Source organism: Molothrus ater, chromosome 8, assembly GCF_012460135.2.
Source record: "Molothrus ater isolate BHLD 08-10-18 breed brown headed cowbird chromosome 8, BPBGC_Mater_1.1, whole genome shotgun sequence".
In the NCBI taxonomy this organism is placed as follows: domain Eukaryota; kingdom Metazoa; phylum Chordata; class Aves; order Passeriformes; family Icteridae; genus Molothrus; species Molothrus ater.
Genome location: NC_050485.2, coordinates 31,647,115 through 31,670,000, shown reverse-complemented (window position 1 = coordinate 31,670,000; position 22,886 = coordinate 31,647,115). Strand labels below are relative to the sequence as shown.

General features: G+C 43.3%; 1 protein-coding gene across 1 annotated transcript in view; it reads right to left on the bottom strand.

Moving 5' to 3' along the window:
• Positions 1-2,491: 2,491 nt before the first annotated feature.
• Positions 2,492-22,886, bottom strand: part of HTRA1 (HtrA serine peptidase 1) — a 33,492-nt gene continuing 13,097 nt past the window's right edge. Inside the window, exons 2-9 of the mRNA XM_036386139.2 lie at positions 20,681-20,780; positions 20,128-20,332; positions 10,564-10,758; positions 9,854-9,886; positions 8,549-8,663; positions 7,417-7,474; positions 5,966-6,061; positions 2,492-3,220 (exon numbers count right to left, since the gene is read on the bottom strand). Coding sequence (XP_036242032.2) covers positions 3,052-3,220; positions 5,966-6,061; positions 7,417-7,474; positions 8,549-8,663; positions 9,854-9,886; positions 10,564-10,758; positions 20,128-20,332; positions 20,681-20,780 — 971 coding nt within the window. The 3' untranslated portion in view covers positions 2,492-3,051. The remainder of the gene's footprint in view (positions 3,221-5,965; positions 6,062-7,416; positions 7,475-8,548; positions 8,664-9,853; positions 9,887-10,563; positions 10,759-20,127; positions 20,333-20,680; positions 20,781-22,886) is intronic.

Sequence of the window (22,886 nt, the reverse complement as noted above, 5' to 3'; positions counted from 1 at the left end):
GCTTTAATCATTTTAATAGATAATCAGTGCAGTTAGTTCTGCAGCGCTTTTCTGACATACAATAAGAACCTGTTCATAATCTAATCATGCCTTACTAACGTCCCTCTCACCAGAGTTTGGAAAGATGTGGTTTTAAAAATATCCTCAGATACCTTAGCACGAATACAAAATAGTTCTAGGTAAGGAGGGGGAAAATAAAAGAAAAAAAAAGAAGAAGTTCTCTGGCAATGAAATGACAGAATTTTACTTCTTGGCATCTAAGCTACAAAAACCAGACAATTGTTAGTCATGACCATTTTTTACAGCTCAAGACCTTTCCCTTATGGAATAAGTGAACTTGCATTTCAAAACCACCTCCAAGTGTAGCACACGTAGCCATCTACTCAGCATCACACACAGCAACTCCAGTTTCCATTTCAGAGGCTCCAAAATACTGAAAATCAAGCCAGAATGTCCAATTTCCCTGATACAGCATCCAACACTTCATAAAACTTCCAGGAAACTGATATTTAAACAAACTGTGCCAAAGCTTTTCTGTACAAAGTATTTTCAAGTGCATTTTGGAAAGAACTGTCTGCTGAAGCAACAAAGAATAGAAACCATTCCAGATCTATAACCCCACAATACATCAAAAATACACAGTAATCAATTGTCTTTAAAGAAAAACTTTGCTTCCACCTCTCTGCTAATCAGTAATCTTAGTTCAAATATTTAATAATCATTTGGAGAATACTTTGTCAGAAACCATCTGAGTAGCTGCATGGTTGGATACAAGGAAAGTAAATTCTAAATATTAATATTTTCCATATGATATTCATTTGGTTACCAATATCCACTGCACAGAAATTAATTACAAATTAAGAAAAGTCAGAAAACCACTTTCAAAGCGAATGGCTGCAATATGAGACCATCTCACATCCCACTGCATGGAGCTCAGGGCTAGAATTCTGGTCAAATATTCCACTAATCCCAGTGACCTAGGAAAACCATTTGCAGAATTTCATTTGCTTCTTTCCTAATGCCCACACAAAGAAAATTAATGAGTTTGCATATTAAGAGACCACAACAGCAAGCAACAGCAACAAAGAGAATCAATCAGCTCTGCAAATTGTGCAAGCGCTTGTTTTGAAATAAAAAGGCAGATGAAAAATAACTTTGGTTTTAAATACAATTTCCTGGCTTTGGGGCTTTTGTTTGATTTTTGCTAGTTGGGTTAGGTGGAGTACTAGAGAAGGCAGGTGATTTTTAAACTCATTTTTGCTGAGAGCTGTGTGTCACCACTCTGTGCTACACAGGGCACAAACAGACTGCAAAACATATCACCACTTCAGCTGTGAGCTGGAACATCAATCAACATCAGCAAGATGAGCTTGCAGTGCAAAGATGCTACAGAACACTTCTGCAAGCCCATTCTTTGGAGTTTTTGAGCTAGAAAGGATTGCAGACTGCCAGTGCTTGGGCAGATTTTCACACGGGTGATTTTCCACAGCCATGGCACAAGGTGGTAATGAGGTGTTCCATCCTGCCAGGAGACAGTACTGCACTGAAAGGCACACTGCAATTAATTAATGCCACACACTGTGTAAAATTACAGTGATCCAGGTGAGCAAGGGCAGGCACTGGCAGCTGGGGATGGGAAGGCTCCTTAAATTGGGATAAACTGAACCAGAACTGAAATACAGCTGGGAGGAGAAGGAGCCCTGTCAGGAATCCAGCTCTCGAGGATTTATTGCTGCATTTGGGTGGAATACAGCCCTTTCTTTAAAAACCATAAACTGCCAGCTACCCAGCTGGAGAGGTTTACTAAAACACTCTTTTTCTAAAAGAAGAGCCTGTTGAGGAATGACAGTCACCAAAACTTGTCTGCAGCCCTTGGATTTATTCTCTGAAATACATGTTACAACAGAGGAAAGAAAAGGCTGCTTAGTCTATTATTTACCCCATGAGTAATTACCTTGTAATTAGGTGTAGCTGATTGTAAACCCACTCACCACCCCCAAGCTTCAAGGGCATCAATAAACATATGTATGAAGATTAATGCCTGTTAGAGGAATGCCCAATATCCCAGAGTCAAAACCAGGTCCATACACACACCAGCACTCCAGATTTGGATAAATCAGGCCTGTTTTAAAGAGCTTAAGGCCAGGTCTAAATGGTTACAGACATCCTGATATCTGAACCAGAATGGTATGAGATTCTGTGATCCACCATATGGCAATTTCTACAGTGGGCAAACAGATTCCAGGCATTGTTGGAGTTGTAATTAAAACAGTAAGGAAAATGCATTAACATCTGGAAAGACATAGGCAATATGACAAATTCAACCCAGCCTTGCTGAGGAGAACAGATTGCACAAAAGCACAAACACAAGGCACATTCTGGAAAATAAGTAATGTGACTAAATGATGATTAAAAGGAGACCACCAGGCAGATGTGCCATGCAAAGAAAACCACTCCATGAGGGGAAGCAAAATGAGTCACTCACAAGAGGTACTGTTGAATTCTTTTAATAACACTAGGAAAATATCATAGTATTAAAGTCCTGCACGGGGTCCTCGGGAGGTTATTTGGGTTGGGATTCCTTTTGTGTTTATAAACCAAACTTTATTTCCCAATTGTGCTTTCTTTTAGGCTGACTACTCCTTTACAATGGCATTTCCAGTTAAAACACAGCTAACCTATAAATACCTGAATGCCACAACACACATTGTGTGCATGGGTTGTGTTTTGTTTAAGTCTTAGAGGAAATGACAGGAAATCTACTCAACACAGGGAAGCAAACATCGATTCGTTAAGCAGGGGATGTAAAAGCCAGTAAAGAATACATTGCATACATAATACAGAAGGAAAAAAAAAATTATCATCTGGAGTATGTGAAATTACACTGATTTTGCACCTTAAACCTAGTAGAAGTTACTCTGTTGGCCAATACTAATCCACTGAACAAGCAGAATGTCGGTCAGAAGTCTAACGTTTTCCTGTACCAGCAGAGAGAATACAAGCAGTCCATTGCTGTTAAAAGAAAACATGAAATCCAGCTCATGTTTCTGGTTAGGGGTCGATTTCCTCGGGAACTACTGTGAGCATCACATCTTCGTTGCCCCTGCGCACGACCATGTGCAAGGTACTGTCCTTTTTAATGATGTCACTGACATCACTGGCTGAGCTTATGGACTGCCCATTGATGCTTATAATCACATCGTTGTCCTTCAGGCCACCACTGAAAACACAAAGCAGCAATGTGTTATTAGAATTGCAGTCTTATTTTTAGGGGGGGGGGGGGAAATATTTCATTATTATTATTATTATTATTATTATTATTATTTCCCACCCAGCAGCAGCTCTGCAGCCATGGCAGCCGTGAGGAAAGCAATCAGGATTTATGAAGCAGTGAAGGTTACAATGAAGTGCAGAAACCTCAGGATCTGATGGATGTATGAATCCCATATTTCACTGCCTTCAAAGGAATTTGCTGTTGCAAATAGCAGTTAATTCTGCAATAAAGATCCTAGGTGTTGATATCTGTCTTCTAAAATAATTGCAACAAAGCAGATTGATTTTAGAGGGGCGATTTCCCAAGCTTTTGTTCCTGAACACACAGAGAAGCAACCTGAGTGGCACTGTGTGCTAATGAGGGATTTCAGCCCCTGTTCTCCATACAGAGCTTACTGGCAGCCATGTCACCCACCCTTCACGTTTTAAACCTGAGCAGGGTAACACATGTATCTACTTTGGTCACCAAAAATCAAATGTGTCCTTCCTCTGCTGCCCATATCAGCCAAAATCCCTTTTTCTGACCTCCAAATCTGAACCTTCCTGACTCAAAAGCAAGACAGGGCAGAACCAGGGCTGTGTCTCTCCCCAGGCTTGGCTGGAGCTGCTGCCAGCACCAAGAAATGGCTGGTGAGGGATGCCACAGACCACAACATCTTGCCCGGTCTTGCACAACGATCTGGCTCCAAGCGATGGAAAAATTAACCAAGACAGATCAGACATGATTCAACCCTTCAGAAGCATAATCCTTCACAAAACCACAGACCACTCATCGGCCTCTTCCACCCACAGAAGGCGCCTGACACGAGTGTCTCCTGCAAGCAGGGTGCCCTTGGCCAATGTTTGCAACAAATCTGGTTGCCTGCAGGAGGAATGGCTGAAAACATATCCTTGGAGGAAGTCATTGCATGGTTTTTCATGCAGCCTCTCCGTGTGACTCACAGCCAGGACAGGTCACTGCAGCTCTGCTCCTGCGGCCCACCAGCACATCTCTGTCACTGTGATATTTTCTGAAAAATCCCTCGCCAGGATTTCTTCTCCTGGGAAGATGAGAAGCCTCAGCTTCTCCATGTTTTGCTCCTCTGGAATGTGGTCTGGAGATTGTTTATCCAAACATGTAAATTGTTTTTAAGTAATGACCAGTCATCATCAGCTGTGTCAGACTCTGAGGAGTCAGTCATGAGCTTTCATTATCATTCTTGTTTAGCCTTCTGATGTATCTTTTTCCTTCTTTAGTATAGATTTAGTATATAATTTCTATATAATATAATATCATATCAATCAGCCTTCTGAGAACATGGAGACAAATTCTCATCTCTCCCCTCCTGGGGACCTCACAAACACCACACATCTACACAGCATGTGCTGGACAGACCAGCAGAAGAAGGAAACCTCTGGGCCAGAGGACTGGAAGTGGGAGGACAGAGCCAACATGGGCTGCATTTTAACTGCCAGGCCAGCCTTTGGATGGAGCATCCTGACTGGGTTCTCCCATCACATTAGGGTACATTGCCTCACATTTCTTCTCCCTCTCCAAAGTCCCTTTCCCACTCTATGCTATCACCCACACTCCTAAAAAGACTGTTCTGCACCTTCAGGTTGAACCTGAACACCAAGGCAGCAGCTCCAGCCCCACACTGGAGCAGCCAATTCATTCCTACACGTTCCTTCACACCCACCAGTGCTCTGCCTGATGAGCACTGCCAACAAGGGTCATCTACAAACACAGCAGTAGTTCAGAAAGCACACTAGACAGCTAGCACTGTTATCTTACACCCAAACTGCCCCAAAAAACACCATCCAGCCATCCTTGCAGTCTTCCTAAAATGCAATGTATGCCTGCCCCAAGCAGCTTCCTGCCTTCATGCCTTCAGTGCCACATAGGCTCTTTGTTGTCACAAAGATTTACTCCTCTCTCAAATGATCCCTAGTTTCAGAAAATGAACAAGGTTTGCCATTTCCTGCCCTGGATTACTGAGCAGTTTCCTATCAGGCAAACCCTGAGAGAAAAGTGTCTCCAGCAAAAGCCAGCCAGAGCAGTGCCAGTGACCACAGCCCAGCTGCCAGACGTGGCACCAACCAGCAGGGCCAGCTTCTGAGCAAATCCTGAGTAACAGGAACAGAAAAAGCCAGTTGTCCAAACCCAAAAGCCCTTCCAGTAATGTGACTGCTGACAAAGCTCTCACATGGAAGAATGTCTGCTTCCAAGAGAGGATTTCAGCCCCAAGGTGTGCCAGGGGAGCTGGTGGGTTTGGCCAACACTGAGGTGGACATTTCTTCCAAAGTGGACCCAAAAACTTCTCAGTTGCTGTCCTGCAGTGACCAGCAGGGCCATGGAGAGTGTGCAGGAACAAAAGCCTCTATTCAGCACTGGCACTGGTACAGCAGATGCCTTGGAAGCAACTGCTGAGAAAAAGGAAAAAGGAGTTTTCACACCCCCGAATGCCTTCCCTTTGGGCCTGGAAGGCTGACAGGGCTTCCCTGCAATGCCCTGATACAATTACAGGATTGCCCATCAGGGACCAGAATGAAACCACAAACCCATTTCCAGCAGACAAGCTAACAGCAATCAGATGGTCACAGCCCTGTTAATTTAGCTTAATGAAGAAAGCCAGTTAAGCAGGGAACCGTCTCCATCGTTACCCCCTTAAGTCAGTGGCAGTGGTTTTGAGAAAAAAGCACTTCAACCTACGCTTCAGCTGGTGTTTCTGGAATGACTTCAATGACATAGGCCCCAGAGACAACATCAGGGAAGTCTTTATGGCGATCCTTCAGCTCTCTAGCTTTGCTGAAAAATGAAGAAATAGCAAAAAAAATATTTTGTCAAGACAGGAAAAAACCCCCCCACGCATTTTGCTGAAGTCACTTAACACGAGTTGAGGTGTTTTACATGCATTGGTATGTCACTTCAGCATTCATTTTAACCCTTAGATGCATATTTCAGGAATTATTACTTTTTTTTTTTTTTGCATGCATGCAGCTTTTTAATGTCTATTTCTGGTAAATGCAATCATTTAAATAGATACAGACAATCAGAGTTCAAACATTTCAAAGCATTAGAAATAGCAGATCGTAGAATCACAAACTGGTTTGGTTTGGAAGGGACCTTAAATCCCATCCAGTCCTCACCCTTGCCATGGGCAGGGATAATTTATACTAACCCAGGATGCTTCAAGCCCTGTCCAACCTGGCCTTGGGCACTGCCAGGGATCCAGGGGCAGCCACAGCTGCTCTGGGCACCCTGTGCCAGGGTCTCCCTACACTCGTAGGGAAGATTTTTTCCCTAATATCTCATCTAAACCCACTCTTTGTCAGTTTGAAACCATCCCCCTCATCCTGTCACTCCAGGCCCTTTGTAAATAGTCCCTCTCCATCTTTCTGTCAGGCTCCCTTCAGGTCACAATTGGGTCAAGCCCAAAGCTCCTCTGCTCCAGGCTCAACAATCCCAATTCTCCCAGCCTTTTCTCATGGCAGAGCTGCTCCATCTCTCTGATCATCTGTGGGGCTTCCCCTGGACTGGCTCCAGCAGGTCCATGACCTTCCTGTGCTGGGGACCCCAGAGCTGGATGCAGAACTCCAGGTGGGGTCTCCTCAGAGCAGATTAGAGGGACAGAATCACCTCCTGCAATCCTGAACACCTAAAAAACCCCAACCCCGTGTGTTTCAATGCTTTGTTCTAGCTGTGGATCCCGCACAAGGGAAAACTTCTGGTTATCTTTACAGGACACGGTGTTGCCTGCTCGTGAGTCTCTTATAGCCAGAGCATGAATAAGAAGTCCACGCAAAAGCTTCATTTGACATTAATGGAAGAGTTTAATGAAAATAACTTTATAGGAATGTGAACGCACGTGGCTGATGTAAGCCATGAAAACGTACAACAACATGGATACAACCCCAGGACAGAGCCACAGTCACCAGCTACTCTCTTCTGAAGCATTAAGGAGAAGAAAAAGGAGCTGTTTAAGAGCTAGCTCACAGGAGAGTCTAGAGGAGAGTCCCACCAGGTGACAGCCGCAGAGGAGGAGGTGGCCAGGGCTGGCTGGGTTTGTCACCAGCACACATCCAAATCCACGTCCCCGGCTGGATCCAAATGCATGCAGAGACCACGCTGGGGAAAGGTGAGGAGCCACCCTGGGTACTTACCTGGGGGTTAGTGACATCATTCTTATGCCAATGTATTTCTTTTTGGTTACAGCTTTTCCTGCAAAAAGGAAAACGGGTCGTGATCAGTTGCCGTGACCCGAAGAGCCTCTGGCTTTCAAAACTTTTATCTTCCACTTGTTCAGACTGTTTCAGTTTATGAAACAACATGAGCTCACACACTGCTGCTCTCTAGGTGAAAAAAGGGAATTTTATTTTCTGGCTCCAACATTTATAAATTTCCAAAAGTGACAGTGGATTGGAGGGTGACAGTGCCACCTCTCCAATGACACTGGACAAACCAAAAGTCCAGCAAATTTCTCTTCTTCCATACAAGAATGCAAAACAATAAGTTATTTACAGTAAGCGTAAGAGAAAGTTTGTTACAAGAATGTAAACATCAGAAGGCTTAGAGAATCTTAAAAAAAATCAAAGTGACAGTTCAGACTTTTGAGATTTATACATTTTTTCTTCTATTTTTTACTTGCTTGGCTTGCTTGATAGCACACGTTTTATAGTTGCTTGGTAACGCACATTTCGTAGTTATGGATAACTTGAGAAATACTGTTTATGGTTAAATTTACTTTTTGGTTTTGTTTTTACTTATAGGTGGCATTTTTATCTCGATGGTCTGAGGTATTATGGGTTTATTGAGTTAGGAATAACTTTTTGGTGTATTTTTAATTTAGGTCAAATTTTGATGCTCTTATTTTTACAGTTTGGTTTATTTGCTTATTGTTCTGGTGCTTTTTATTAGTTTTATTTTTGGGAATATGGGCATTTATATGGCAGACTTTTACAAGTAGTTTTTTTATTTGGTAGTGATGTTTTTTACTCAGCAGTAGCTTAAATTGGTGGGTTTTTTTTACACTGCTAGTTAGCTTTTTTTTACTTTTTTAGCCATTCTTAGAATGTTGGCTATTTATGTATTAGTGTGGAGGTAGAGTTTTGGCTACTTTTTTTTTTAAATCTCAATGCCAGCCAGGCTGCTGCCTTTCTGATTTATCACTGTTTTCACAGAATGGTTTGGGTTGGAAGGGACCTTAAAGGTCACTTATTTCCAACCCCCTGGCATGGGCTGTGATGCCACCTAGACCAGGTTATTTTCTGGTTTTCCTCTTCCCAAGTACAGTACCTTTAGCTTGTCTGTCATGGGATTCAGTGAGGAACTTCTTTATTTTATCGGATGGGATAGCAAATGAGATTCCTGCTGTAACTTTTAATGTGTTAATTCCAATGACTTCACCGTCCTGGAGAGAAAACAAAAAAAAAAAAAAAAAAAAGCCATTATTAGCAAATATGGAATACCTCAAAGAGAAATGAGAGAAATGGATCATTTCTTCCAAGCAGTCACAAATTCCTATTTTGTAGCTGGTCTTCAATTTTCTTAAGTTTTAAGAGTAATTTTTTGAGTCTATTGATAAAACACTACTTAGGAATTTTGGAAAATCAGTGTGATTATTCATCTTGCTGCAGAAGAGATAAAACTGGGTAATTCTCATGCTTGCAGCAGATGAGCAACACGTTCTGCAGCTATTCTGTGTTTATTTCAGCAAGGACCACATAAAGCATGGCACTGACTGCTCCTGAGCCACTATTACATTATAACATAAAGAAAAATACAGTTTGCCAAAATCAAAAGTTTTCCTGGCAAAATAACTCCAGGAGCTTTGGATGAAACATCTCTGATGTCATCTCTTTTGAAACCTCAGCAGTTTCATTCTCTGGTTCATCCCAGACAAAAACTCTCTAACTACAGGTGGTTTTAAGTGAAGATTAAGTGTGACTGAATGTGTGCTGTGAATTGGGTGGGAAAAAAACCTGCCAAATCTCCTCCAAGGCAGAAACTCTGAGTAGTTGTGAGTTTCAGTCTGTGCCATGCCTCCTGGGGACTCAACCCCATGTACCCTCAGGAGACCTGGGAGCTCTCACACAGTTTTGCAACCTGCTTCAGTTCATTCTACAGTACTGGCAAAGAAACCCTAATACCCTGAAAATACGTGGGTCTTTTCGGTGTGATTCAAAATGAAAGGGGAGATACATTTTGGAAATAATTAGCTGAGTTTCTGTGTGAAAAGAAAATAATTGCCAGCTTCGGGGTAAACAGCAAGGGCAAACACCCCACTGTAAAATGTGTTTTTCCCTTTTTGCAAGGCTTGAGCAAAAAAAACATTACACTTGTTTGAAACTATGCAAACCATAAACATCCTAAATATTGAAATCCAAATGTAGCCTTTTGCCAACATAAACACAGACAACTGATTAGTAAGGACCATGTGAATTTTGTGTAGTCAGCCAGATATCAAAAGTTGCAAATCCCACATCTGGTGGGGGGAGTTTGATTTTTTTTGTTGGTTTGGGTGGGGTATATTGTTTGGTTTTATTTTTTAAATTAAACAGCAATAAGCTTGACACTAAGCAAACTTAGAGAAACTCTTACCAGATTTACTAGGGGTCCTCCAGAGTTCCCATACTGAAAATAAACATAAGAACACATTTTAGTATTTACCTCCTAATCTGTTGCAAGCAAAATATAAAATAAATTTTTGCAAAATTTCTGTAGTACTGCTTCCATTGTCTATTAAATTCATGCAATAGAACAGTTTTAAATAAACCATAAACCACTGTTTAACATCACCCTTTTAGCTGAGCTTTGCAAATACTTAAGATTTTCTTCTCCTGCCAGAGTAAGTTAAGAAAGCCAAAGTTTTCCTTTTGTTTTTTTAGTGCCACACTAGAAACTGAGAGGATTTTAGGACAGCTCTGGGAGCTGTTAGTGAAGATTTCTTACCAGGCCAAGATCTGAAGTACAAAAACTATTGTTTTGCCTTAATGCAGAAACAAACTTGAACCCTTAAATGAAGCTTGGTTTCTTTTTCAGAAAACAAGATGGATTTCGAAAAGATAGTTGTTTGCCAGAGAATATTGCCTCCTCCCTTGCAATCTGCAAGGATTCTGAAGTGAAGGCAGATACTGTGCCTGGTGTGGCTCCTTGCGGGGATTTCTCAGTAACACCAAGCGCTCCTGCGGCGCAGATGCCCAGATTTACAGGGAGAGAAATGCTCCCTGCTCCTCAGAAGGGCATCACAGGAGGGGGATTTCTGCTGGGGAAAGGCCAGGGCTGAGGGCAGCAGCCCAGAGGGGACGTACATTGATGATGGCATCTGTCTGGATGTAGTCCATGTCGGAGTTGCGCAGCCCCAGCTCCTTCCCCCCGCGCTGCGTGGTGCTGACAATGCCCGTGGTCACCGTGTTCTGCAGGGAAAAGGGGCTGCCAATGGCCACCACAAACTCCCCTGGCCTCAGGTCTGCAGACTGGCCCAGCAGGAGAACTGGCAATTTACCCTGCAAAAAAAAGAAACAAAAAAAAGGAGAAAATTCGAATGTTAAGACACCGCTCTGCTGGCAGAACAAATGTTACGGAAGGATGAATGCATTCACAGGGTAGAGGAAAAGAGAGAGAGAGGCTTTTATCCCTCAGGGATTTTGTTCTGTTTTCTTTGAGTATTCTGTGTGTGGGTTGGTACAGAAACAACCAGTGTGGGCTCTTTACACTGGAGAACTTTTTCCACAACAGGTACCCTTTAAATCAAGAACAATTAAAAGACCAAAGGAATATTTATGCTTTGGTGTACAAAGCAAACATCTGATGATACTAGAAATGAGCCACTTCCAACACTTCTTGAAATAATTAGCAAACAGCTGCTGAAGTAAAAATATGATATTGTTTGAGAGTGAACACTAAAGAGTCATGAAAGCAACAACCCAAGAGTTTTAAGCATGCATGTGTACAGTTAAAAGCCTTTTATATTCTCACAAGACACCAGCTAATGATTCATCTAAATTTCCTTTAATGAAGTATCTCTTCTAAATAATCATATTGCCTCCTACATACAGAGATGTCTTCCTCTGAAGATGTTAGGATTTAAGGACCTGATGTGATTTTTCTGTCATGACAGTAGAGGATACCATTATACTTTTATTTCAAGATCTTATCTCTAAACACAATAAATATTACATAGTTCAAGACATTCCCACTAAAACATTCTTAAAATCCTGCAAACACTGCATAGTACAGCAATCAAAAATAAAAAAGGGGAGGGGAGGTTGGATCCACACACTTGTTAATGAATCAAGAGTGTTCTGAAACAGATCATACTTCAAATACTTTTTTTATTCATCACCTGCCCGTACAATACACATTGAGTGCCATTTCTCCCTTTCTTCCCACTTTTAAAAGTCAATCTCTACACTTAGAGTGATGTGACACATTTTTAAATATTTTTGTTTTATCTGTTGTCTAAAATATCCTGGCCCTCCCCAGGTAATTTATTATATATATTTAACCCATGGTATTCAACCATGTCACTAGACTATCTCTATTAGCATCAATGAACACATATAAGTGCAGGTTTAGACTTAAGGATTTGGAGGATTAAGTTACTGAACCCAAAAATCAAAACAGATTTCTGGAGACATTTATCTTTTGCTTGGCAAAGCTAACTTGAACCTAGCTTTCCTCTAAGCTTGACCTACTTCAAATTTTGGCAAAAAGGGAGAATATTGCATGTTTAATTTGGAAACTCATTGCTGGCTCTGGTTTCATTACCAGCAGTTTGAAAGCCTGACTCAATAACTCATCCATAGGGACAAAAATTCAGTGTTATAAACTAACCCAAATTCCCATCACTTTGTGGTTTTCACCTACAGTTTATTTCAAATATCCTAAGAGACAGACAATGCCTGCAAAGTAGAAAGCTAAAAATAATGTCATCAGTTATCACTATATGCTGCTGCAAATACAGAAGTTATGGTTTTAATGTTTAACAAGACTGGTCTTGTGTATCCTTTATTCAGCTTTGTTACAATCCCACCAGGGAAGTTTTACTCAGATGAGCAGATTGTTTCAATAAAATTCATTGCCAGCTCCCAGACATGGCAAGATGCTTTATGGAAACTTATCTTTCAGTCTCCAGACAGCAAGAAAATAATTAAACCAACAGAGTGAGCTGGGAGAGCCACAGAATAGGCAGCACAGAAAGGGAGAAAGCATTTCCATGTCTATTTGCATTCAGAGGAAAGTTATCACAACCAGCAATGCCCTACTAATGAATAATAATGATAAAATACAGTCCTTATCAGTGCCACAGCCACAGATAAACCCAGCTGTGGCTTAGCTCTGGGAAGGATCCAGCAGCTCTGCCCAGCTTCCCCTTCCCTTCTGCATCCCAGGGCAGCCCCTGATCCCAGGCACAGCTCCAGGGGATGAGTCCAGGGCAGGGGAATCAGGGAATCAGGCAGTTGTGATCAGCTAACACAAACAGCCCCATCTGGGTCATGTTTGGACACAGGGAGCACCCTGGCCCTTCCTCCTCTCAGCAGATGCTATTGAGCTTACGTAGCACGTGTTTGCAAGATGTCATTGGTCAAACCAGCATCTTCTTTTGGCACTGCTTTTCCTTCTTAAAAAAATAAAACCCACAACACACAAAAGACAAAAAGTGGCTTTTGTTTGTATCCCAGTGCACTGAACACAGATACTTTGCAGAGAAAGGGGACATTTATCAGCAAATGAAACAGAGACAAGCAACAGAAAACAGAATAGTTTTCATGTTTCATTACCAGGGAAAAAAAAAATAAAGGCTGGTCGTGTACAATGTTAAAATATTTATACAAAGTTCCTGAGTTGCAACAACAGTCACAAAGCCAAAATTGCATCTGGCAGCAGAGAGAAAGTACAGGAACGGCCTGTGACTAATACAATTGTGATTGTGCTGAGTTTTCAGGGCTGTGCCTATACTAGCCAGGCTGCAGTTCAAGCTCTGATGCTGTATGGATTGGCTGCAGGTCACCCCTGTGATTCAACATGCCTTCTGGAAAGTCTGGCTAACCTTTCCCTTGCTAGAAACAAAAATCCGCTGCAAAAACCTCCTGGTCCTGCACACATATGAAACACAGCTTTGGAAAATGTGTCCTGTGTTCCTGGTGATTTCGTGGTGTGGGGCAGAACTGACACACTGATGGCACTGCATGCAAATATATGAGTGCCCCTACAAAACCAATGCTATGAAGAATTGGGTATGATGAATATATGTGTTGTCATGGCTTTAAATTTGGGGTGTTTTCTCTAAAATAGCTTAAAACATTGCCACACTCAGCATTAAATTTTCCGTTATAAAAAAAACAAAACAAACTCAAATATTTATTTACATTGTGCACGTGGTTTTGAAATGAAACCAGTATAAAACCTATGAAAATCCCATGATGGAGTGGGAAAACATCCTTCTGCAGCCCAGGAGGAGCCCTGGCAATGCCAGGCAGGCACTGCTGGCAGTGCTGTAGCCAGGATCATGTCAGAACACCCCCTCTGTGCCCTCACACCCTGCCACTGGCAGGCTCACCCCCAGGAAATTCAGGAATCCTGGTAAAATGAGTGTGACTTCAGGGCTCCTAATAACTATACTTAATAAATGTGCATTCTTCAATCTTTACATAATGTCTGATGGCCGTCAGGATGACATAAGCACCACTCCAACTCGTGATTCTCCTGCTTTGACTACAGATTTGCCACTGCAGTTAATTAAAAGTGCCAGGCAAAGGCCCATGCCTTGCAGCACAGGCAGCAGGGAGCCAGGAACACCCAAACCCAGCTCTCCCAGTGACTCACTGCATGGCTTTGGGCAACATATAATACCTTTTCTACCCCTGTCTTTTCTAACTCTTGCTTTGATGAAGCCTCGGGGCTCTGCTGGATCCCTGTTTACTCAATGAAACAAATCTGCAGGCAGGCATTCTGCAAGCACACAGAAATAGGACCAAACATGCAAACCCCTAAGTGGCACATGACTCACTGTTTACACCCAGCCAGAGAAGGAGCCATTAATTTGGGTTAATATTTTAAGACTTTCACATCCCAAAGGGCTTCAGACGTTTTTATATATGGATTTGACTCCAACCCTGGATAAACACAACTCCCACGACATGGAGAGCTGCACACCACCACAAGAAATGGCTCCAGCCAACAATAGGACACAGCTATTGTGGCATGAAGAGAGGGAGAGATCAGCATCATCAGCCAGAGGGACTCAGAGAAACATGGAATCATTTAGGTTGGAAAATGTCACAGACATCTTTTATGAAAAATCCTTTCCTTAGGATTTTTCCTCCTGTGAAGCTGAGAGGCCTCAGGAGCAAAATGTAACCAATGGTTATCTGCTGCTGTGGAGTGCAACAGGTGCATCTGGGATTGGGCTCATGTGGTTGTTTCTGATTAATGGCCAATCACAGCCCAGCTGGCTCAGACAGAGAGTCCGAGCCACAAACCTTTGTTATCATTCTTTCTTTTTCTATTCTTAGCCAGCCTGCTGATGGAATCCTTTCTTCTATTCTTTTAGTATAGTTTTAATATAATATATATAATAAAATAATAAATCAAGCCTTCTGAAACATGGAGTCAGATCCTCATCAGATCCTGGTCTCTTCCCTCATCCTAAGGCCCCTGTGAACATGGTCACAGGAAAAGACCTCTGAGATTATGGAGCCCAACCACTAAGCCAGCACTGCCAAGGCCACCACCAACCCAGTGTCCCCAAGTGCTGCATCCACATGGCTTTTATATTCCTCTAGGAATGGGGATTCCAACACTGCCCTTCTATGAGGAAATTTATCCCAATATCCACCCTGAGGCTGCCCCGGCCCAGCCTGAGGCCGTTCCCTCTGCTCCTGTCCCTGTTCCCTGGAGCAGAGCCCGACCTGGGGCTGTCCCCTCCTGGCAGGAGCTGTGCAGAGCCACAAGGGCCCCTTGAGCCTCCTTTGCTCCAGGCTCAGCCCCTGCCCAGCTCCTCAGCCTCTCCTGGGGCTCCAGACCCTTCCCCAGCTCCATTCCCTGCCCTGGACACGCTCCAGCCCCTCCATGTCCTTCTTGCAGTGAAGGACCCAAAATCACCCCAGGATTCAAGGTGCAGCCCCAGCAGGGCCAGCACAGATATCCACCTGGTGTCCTTTAACAGCATTACTTGAGTCAGATAAAAGAAGGGCAATCTGCACAAAACAGCTCCAAAACTAAAAAGAGGAGGAAGCACAAAACCACCCCCAGGCACTGCCACGGAGAAATGGAAACCAAGAGACAGCCAGCCATAAGCAGGAGGTGTTTTGGTTTGAACTTTTTCATCCATGAAATAAGTGAATGTGTCTCCATGCTGGCACAGAAGTAAATCCCTCCTCTGTTCTGTAATCCCCTCCATTTGTGGATGGAAAGTCAGGAATTTGCAGGAAGCACTTTGCAGTTCAATAAAGGGATGAAGAGGAGACAAAAGTTCTGAGTTCAATTTGTGTTAACCAGTGACAGATCTCCTTCATGCTTCTTATTTTTAGGTGGGAAAGGCACAGATGAACACTAATTCAGCTGTGAGTGTAACTCTGGCAAAACATGTAACTGTCCTGGGAATTGCATTTCTGTTCTGACTAATTCAACTTTCAGAATACGTTATGGCAAAACAAAAACAACAGTCATGAGCACATAAAAATATAGAATATCATCTACAATCTAGAAACTGCTTGACAGAGAGTCAAAGAAAACAAAAAACCCAGGCTGAACACATTACAAGCCTCCAAAAGTATTTCATCTATAGTTAGAAAAGCAAAACTGAGTCTCCTTATCTAAATATGGAGCATGGGAAGCTTGCAGAAAAAAAAAAGAAGAAAAGGATGAAGTGTTGTTTTGATATGTCACCAGCTTTTCAATTGCCTGGCAAGAGATTGCTGTTCTCCCTTAAAAATAAAATACAAATGAAATTACAATTAAATAAAATAAAAATAGCAATTATAAATATGCTGGTGCTGGCAGACCCACCCTGGAGCTGTGAGTATTTTGCTGCATGAGAAGCTGGACCAGCACATTGTCCCCACAGTGAGGGCTACTAGAAGCTGAAGATGTCAGGAAACCATTGCTGCCTAAACTGATGAATAAACTGGAGTTAAGATCCAAGCTTTTTACAAGATATTTCGTTCCTATGGGTCCTGAACACTTCTGGAAGCAATATGTGGGCTTCCTCAGGCTCTCAAGAGGAAGCAGCATGTTATCCAGCCACAGATTTCAAAGTGAAATAACATTTCAGAAAAGCCACTTACATCTGGTGTGCAAGTAGTTTGTTTCTTCAAAATGTGGGCTATTAAAATATTGATGCATAAACAGAGAAGTTTGCTTTCCTGCCTCCTCCAGTTTGTACACACAGGGGAAAATCAAATCCCCTCTGACCACAAAGATACAGACACTCTCTGCCTCAGGAAACCACCAGGGCAACGAGGGCAAGAGGTCTTGTTGATTTAAAAGTGTCAAACAGAGTGTTTATTAGTAAGATACAGGAGAAACCTTAAGCTGAAGGTTTCGGCTGAAAGGCTGAAATGTCACCACAAATTAGAGATGGGTCACAACCCCACTGCTGCTGCACCATGCAGATGCCAAATCCTGTCTGGGGTAAAGAACCAGGAACTGGCCACACTGAGGAGCAAAAATCTTCAGGACCTGGCCTGTGTTCCCTGTGTGATTTCAGGGTCAGTGTCTCATGGCTGCTTTTTGAGCACGTAGAAAGAAGAAACACCTCGAGATAAAGCCATTCACCCTGCTCCCCCCATTATTTTTGTGGACAGAGCTCGATTTCCAGGGCTGAAAAGGGTCTCCAGGCAAAAGCCACCTCCACCTTCCACTACTGTGGGCTTCCACTTTCCATGTGGGCTGGGTTCTTCTATAATTCTGTCCCCCGTTAGCCCTGACATTGTCCATTAAACCACCCTGAAGTCTCCTCCCCTCCTGCTGGTGTTTATTTTTCAGCAGCTGTATCACACATTCTGATTTAACAAGGTAGTTATTTGCCCTGAGATGAATCCCACAATGCAGCTCTGCCAGCAGAAAAGCATCTGCTCCCTTTGGAGTGTTGTGCAACAGTTTTGATGGGTTTCCCACTCGCTGCAGTATCACACGTGCCACGCAGGACGCATTATTTATTTCACCAGTCCCTGCCTATGCTGCCAAAATCCAGCTTTTTCTAGGGAAGTCTTATAAATTTTGCATGTTCATATCCAAATTGTCTGCAACTGCACTGCTCCTTTCTAGTGATGTGGTCTCCTCCATGCATTTGGAAGGATATTTAGATTGGATTCATGGCTACCACATTGATTCCAATCTTACTTCCTACTTTCAACACTCCAGCAAACTGCTCAGTGTCACCACAGACACGAGAAACACTGGTGCTCTCTTTTATAGACTGTAAAAACAAGCACATTTTAGGGCTGGAACAACTGCTCCAAGGTTTCTGTTCCTCATTGACTGCAAGATGTTTTTCCACGGAGAAGAATTTAATCAGGGTTCATCCTCACTGCTGCCCAGATTTTACCACCCTCTTTCATTTCCTACTGCACTCAGCAAAGCCAAATTAGTTCTAGTAATGTCTCTGACCAGATGTTGACACCTTAGAGGAAAACAGCATTCAGGCTGCTGCAAAACCTGAACAGCTGTAGGAATACCAGCTGACAGCCTGACCCCAGCTCTGTTCCTAATCACAGAGCATTCTTCACCCTTCAGATCCTGCCTTGACATGCCACACATAAAAAAGAAGAAAAAACCCTTCTGCGTCTTTGATGTCACCTTCAAATAATTTATTCCAATTTAAGAGCTTTCCCTCTTACTTCAGAAAAATTCTTAAGGATGGTTTCCATGCCATTTCCAGATTTTTAAGGGGTCATTTGTACCACCCCATTGACTTCTTTAGCCAGCAAATACATTTCAAATTCAACAAATTATTACCCCTGTGATTTTAAGAAGTCTTTTATGCATCTGAATGACTGCAAGGCATTCCAGTACAAAAAGGAAAGCTCAAACACTGAACTTGAAAGGGTATATAAAAATGCCCCATAAAAGTTCAATCTGAGAATCAATTTCTCAGCTGACCACGTTTCCATTTTAACTTTTTTTTGTGACCATGTAAAACATTGTTTTTAATTCTCAGATGCAAAGCAACACCTGTCCTGTGAACAGAGGTGCCTCATGCCTCACCTTGGACTGGGATTTCCCAGTGCCATGTCGCCAGAGCTGGCTGCAAAGCTGGGTCTCCCATCCCTTTAAATTTCCCCCCAGTCTTCTCAAAATTATCCTGAGCTGCAATGGGAGAGGCCAGGAGGAGAACATCACCCAAGGCACTGCCTTGTACAGCTGATAAGATGCTTCCAAGGGCAGCTCAGACCAATTCCAGCCCTGTTGAGCAGTGCTTTCCACCACAAGCCCATCTGAATTCTTTTTCCCAAGCTGCTTCCAGGTTCTCCCTTCCCACACGCAGCTTCCCAGGACAACTAGAAGCCATTTCCTCCTTGATAATGTTATACATCAAATAACATTCCAGCCATGCCTGCTCTTTTGATCCTCAAACTGCCCATTACACCAGTTCAGTGTCTCCTCTGCCACCTCTCTCCTCTGGAGTTCAGCTTCCTGCTGCTCCAAGTCCTCTCCTCAACACATCTGCTCTCTCCTCCACCTTGTACTTCCAATTTTGAAGCACTTTTCCAGCTGCCCTTTACTCCCCCCTGTCCATCCTGCTCATCCCAATGCTGCCAGTGCTTGTGCTGGGGATCTTTCCCTTTGCCTCTTACTGCTTTTTCTTATTTTAGGATAAAAATGAGAAAACAAGCAACACCATGAAAACAGAGAAAAAACAACACGGCAGAAATATTATTGGTACTGTTTGGTTTTTCTGCCCAGTTGCTGTTCAGAAGCTTTTCAAAAAGAAGAAGATTTGAAGTTATAAAGGTGGCAAGGGAGCAGCAGGAGCACTCCATCCCTCGGGTCATCCAAGAGTTCTGCGTTAGGCGCCTGGCTTAGTCATGAACTCTGGCACAAACACTCCTGACCTCGCTGGGGAATAGCCCTGAACTAAAACAACGCTGCAAGATCTACACATTTCTGAGTCATGTGTTTCAAATGAAGCATTCCTGCCCGTTACACTTGGAGGTCATCAACTGACAGAGCAAACGAGGGGAGCCAACATGAGCGGCACCCCAAAGAGCCACGTCCAGCTCATTGCAGCTCTGTTACACAGCATTTCCACACAATATCCTTCTTGCTACGTGTGCAGAACCTCCTGACAGCTTTTCTGCTGTGGCAGGAGGCACAGCAACGCTGACAGAGGAACATTTGATATGGAGGGAGATCATAGATGGGAAGCTGCTCAGAAAACCACTTGCAGTGTAAGAACATCTTTCCAAGCTGGCTTTAATTTCCATGCTCAGGACGCTCCCCAAGGTATTTTCCACTTTAGTATCTGCATCAGCAAGGGACAAATGTGTCCTCTAAAAGCCATTTCTGACTTCAATATAGGCACTCAAGACAGAGTAGCACAAGCAAAACATCCCCATTTCTTCTCTGAGAAAGATTTATGTAAGATAAACGGTGTGCAAACCAGCCAGCAAACTGGGGTGTTGTTTTTTATTTGGGTTTGCATAAAAAAGTGCTATATAATACTTTCACTACACTGAGAGGTGTCAAAATTACCACTGCCACCCACAAACTTGGCTTTTAAAAACGTGTATCCACCTAGTTCATACATTCTCAACAACTCAGCCCAGTAAACACCTTGTTTTTCCTTCCAACCTGAAAATCAGCGACAGTTTTTGGAAAGGAGGACGTTAAATTAGAGGAACAAAATGTGTCTCGCTTTAACGACTCACCTGAGAATCTATTTTAATTAGTGCAATGTCTGACTTTTCATCAACATCTTTAATTTTGGCTTCATAGGTCTCCCCGTTCTTGAGCTCCACCTTCACCCTGTTCTTGTTGGTGACCACGTGGGCATTGGTGACGATCAGCCCATCCTCAGAGACAATGAACCCCGAGCCACTGGCTACAGGAACCTCCCTCTTGGAAAAAGGAAGTCTAAAAGACAAAGGAAATAAAAAGTTTATTGCTGCCAGAAAAGATGAAAGGTCAGAAATAATTCCAAATAACACACAGCCAAAAGGAGTTTGGTGAGTTCTTAATGTTTTAAGATATCTGCTGTTACTCTCATTAAGAAGATAACGCACATCCATTACTTTAGCTAATTGTTTTTCCATGACCCTTAAATTATCTTTAATTCTTAAGCATGACAAATATTTATTATCTCAAAATCCTCTTCACTATTTCATACCATCAATCAACATTTCTGTCATGCTGGCAGCTGTTTTCAAGAATTAAATAAAAAAGAAAAAAAACCCAAAACCCAAGACTGGGCATCTTGTTTACTTGCGAAATAATTCAATGTGAACCACAGCAGGGGCGATCTTCTCCACCACATCTGCAATAAAGTTGTATTTGTGCCTCAGGCTGTTGGGATGTTCTTGGCCTGAAATAGAAACAGAGGACGTGTCATGAGTTCTTCAAGTGACTGCAGGAGGGCCATTGCAAAACACCTGAATTAAAAAAAGCTCTGAGTGGGCATCTTTCCCTTCCTTAAAAGTCGTCTGCAGCATGACCCTCAGCCCTAGATTCCCTCCTCGCTTCTCTGCACAGAGGTGGAGTGCTTCATCCTCAGGGAAAATGACCCGTGCAGCCTCCTGGTGTGGAGTGCACCCCACTGGGCCATGGGGCAGCATGGGCTCATCCCTCTGTGGTGCCAGGGATGGGGCACTGCAGGAGTACAGGGTTCATTCCCTGTCTATGAAAGGGATTTTGTACTCAGATGCCTCCCTTGCTGCCCTCCTTTTCTGGATGGTCTACTTAGCCTGGATGGTCTTCCCAGATTAAACAAACCAGCTCTGTTCCTCTGCCAAAATACGCCTTCTTGGAGGGTTTTGAAGTCTCAGGCTGCTGCATTTGTAAAATGCTGAGGACACAGAGGTCCTGACCCCAGTGTGAGCCCTCAGCAGCTGCTGAGAAAGTTTAACTTGGGTACAAGGCTGGGCTTCCTTTCCCACCAGTGTCCCCACACAGCCTGACCCAGCAGCCCCTGCCTGGCACCTACACGTGGAAGAATCTTCCACACACTCCACAAAGCCCCACTCAAGGCATCCTTCCCACCCTGAGCTTCATCAGCTCCATGGATCCCACCCTGCTTTGGAGCCACTCCCAGGGCTGTGAAATAGATAGGACAACACAATGGTTCCACAAAGCTCTGCATTCCTGGGCAGTGCTGCAACAAAAGCTCATGGTCACTGGGTATTCAGCAGGGACCAGTGGGGTTTTCAAATGCCACTGGATACCCAACTCCCACTATGGCCAACATAAAATCTGTCTGCACCAAGAGAAGTTTAAAATTCTCTGGGAAAAACTCACAGTTCTGAGACAGCTTCTCCTTCTCAAGCAGTTCAGGGGCAAAACATTGCTTTTTAAAATTGGGAGCAGCTATGCAAATTGGGAACACCCAAAAGAGTTATTTTGTGTTCCTTCAGAGGCGAGAAACACCCTTTGTTTTCATTTCATTTTTATCTGGTGCATCCATCTCCTGTTATACAGGCACAAGCCAAGCCTGTTACAGGCTTTCAGAGGAGCATTAACGTGTTGTGCTACTCCCATCCATCTTTGCCATTTGGCTTCTAAATCCATGCAGAGATTAAAGCAATAAGCAGCTTGTGGATGCTGTAAGTGCCTTTGACGGTGTAAGAGGACGATTTATTTGCAGAATCATAGAAGGACTATCCCATAAACCTACCCCAATACCAAAACCCCAAATGCCCTTTGCTGTTGGAAAAACCAGAGAGGAAAGCCATGCAAATTTTCAAGCAGGCACTGGAGGCAATAATGATTTGGGAACAGAATGCCCCTGCTTTGAACGCTAACCAGACACCGGTTTGGTTCAGGGGTGAGCACGTTCCAGGTGACGTCCCAGTGCCAACAGCACACACTGTCCCTCAGGAGAGGGGTGCGTGCTCCACCCAAACGCCATCTGTCACTCAGGGACAGGGGCTTTTTTCTTATTTATACCCTGTGAAACATCTCAAGGGCTTTTAAATGCAGCCAGTGACAAGCAGCAGCCGCAGCAGCAACCACAAAACCCGCTGTGCTCTTTCAGAAGTGTTTATCTGCTTTATGAAGCAGCAACATTGATCAGGAAACTTTTGTCCTCACCTCACTGTTTTCCTCAAGAGTATTCAGTGCTTTCTGATTTACAGATGAGCTGTTGCCCTTGGGCTTTCACCCCACAGAGGCAAAAGGGCTTGCTGATTGAGAAATATCAATTTACCAAACGATTTATATTCCCTACTAGAAATATTCAGTATCCAACAAGTCACGTCATTGCTGTAAAGCTGACAGTTATCACAGGGACAGTTCTGGGAAGCTGCTACAATAAGAAAAGCAGTCTGGAATTATCCACTTGCATTAAATAGGTGCTTGGACAGATTATCAGGTGGGATTAACGTGGTGCTGGGCTAAAACTCCACAGGGCACTGCTGCAGCCATGGATCTGCTTTTTGATCACCGCTTATAAAATGATTTCATCTCAGCTGCAATG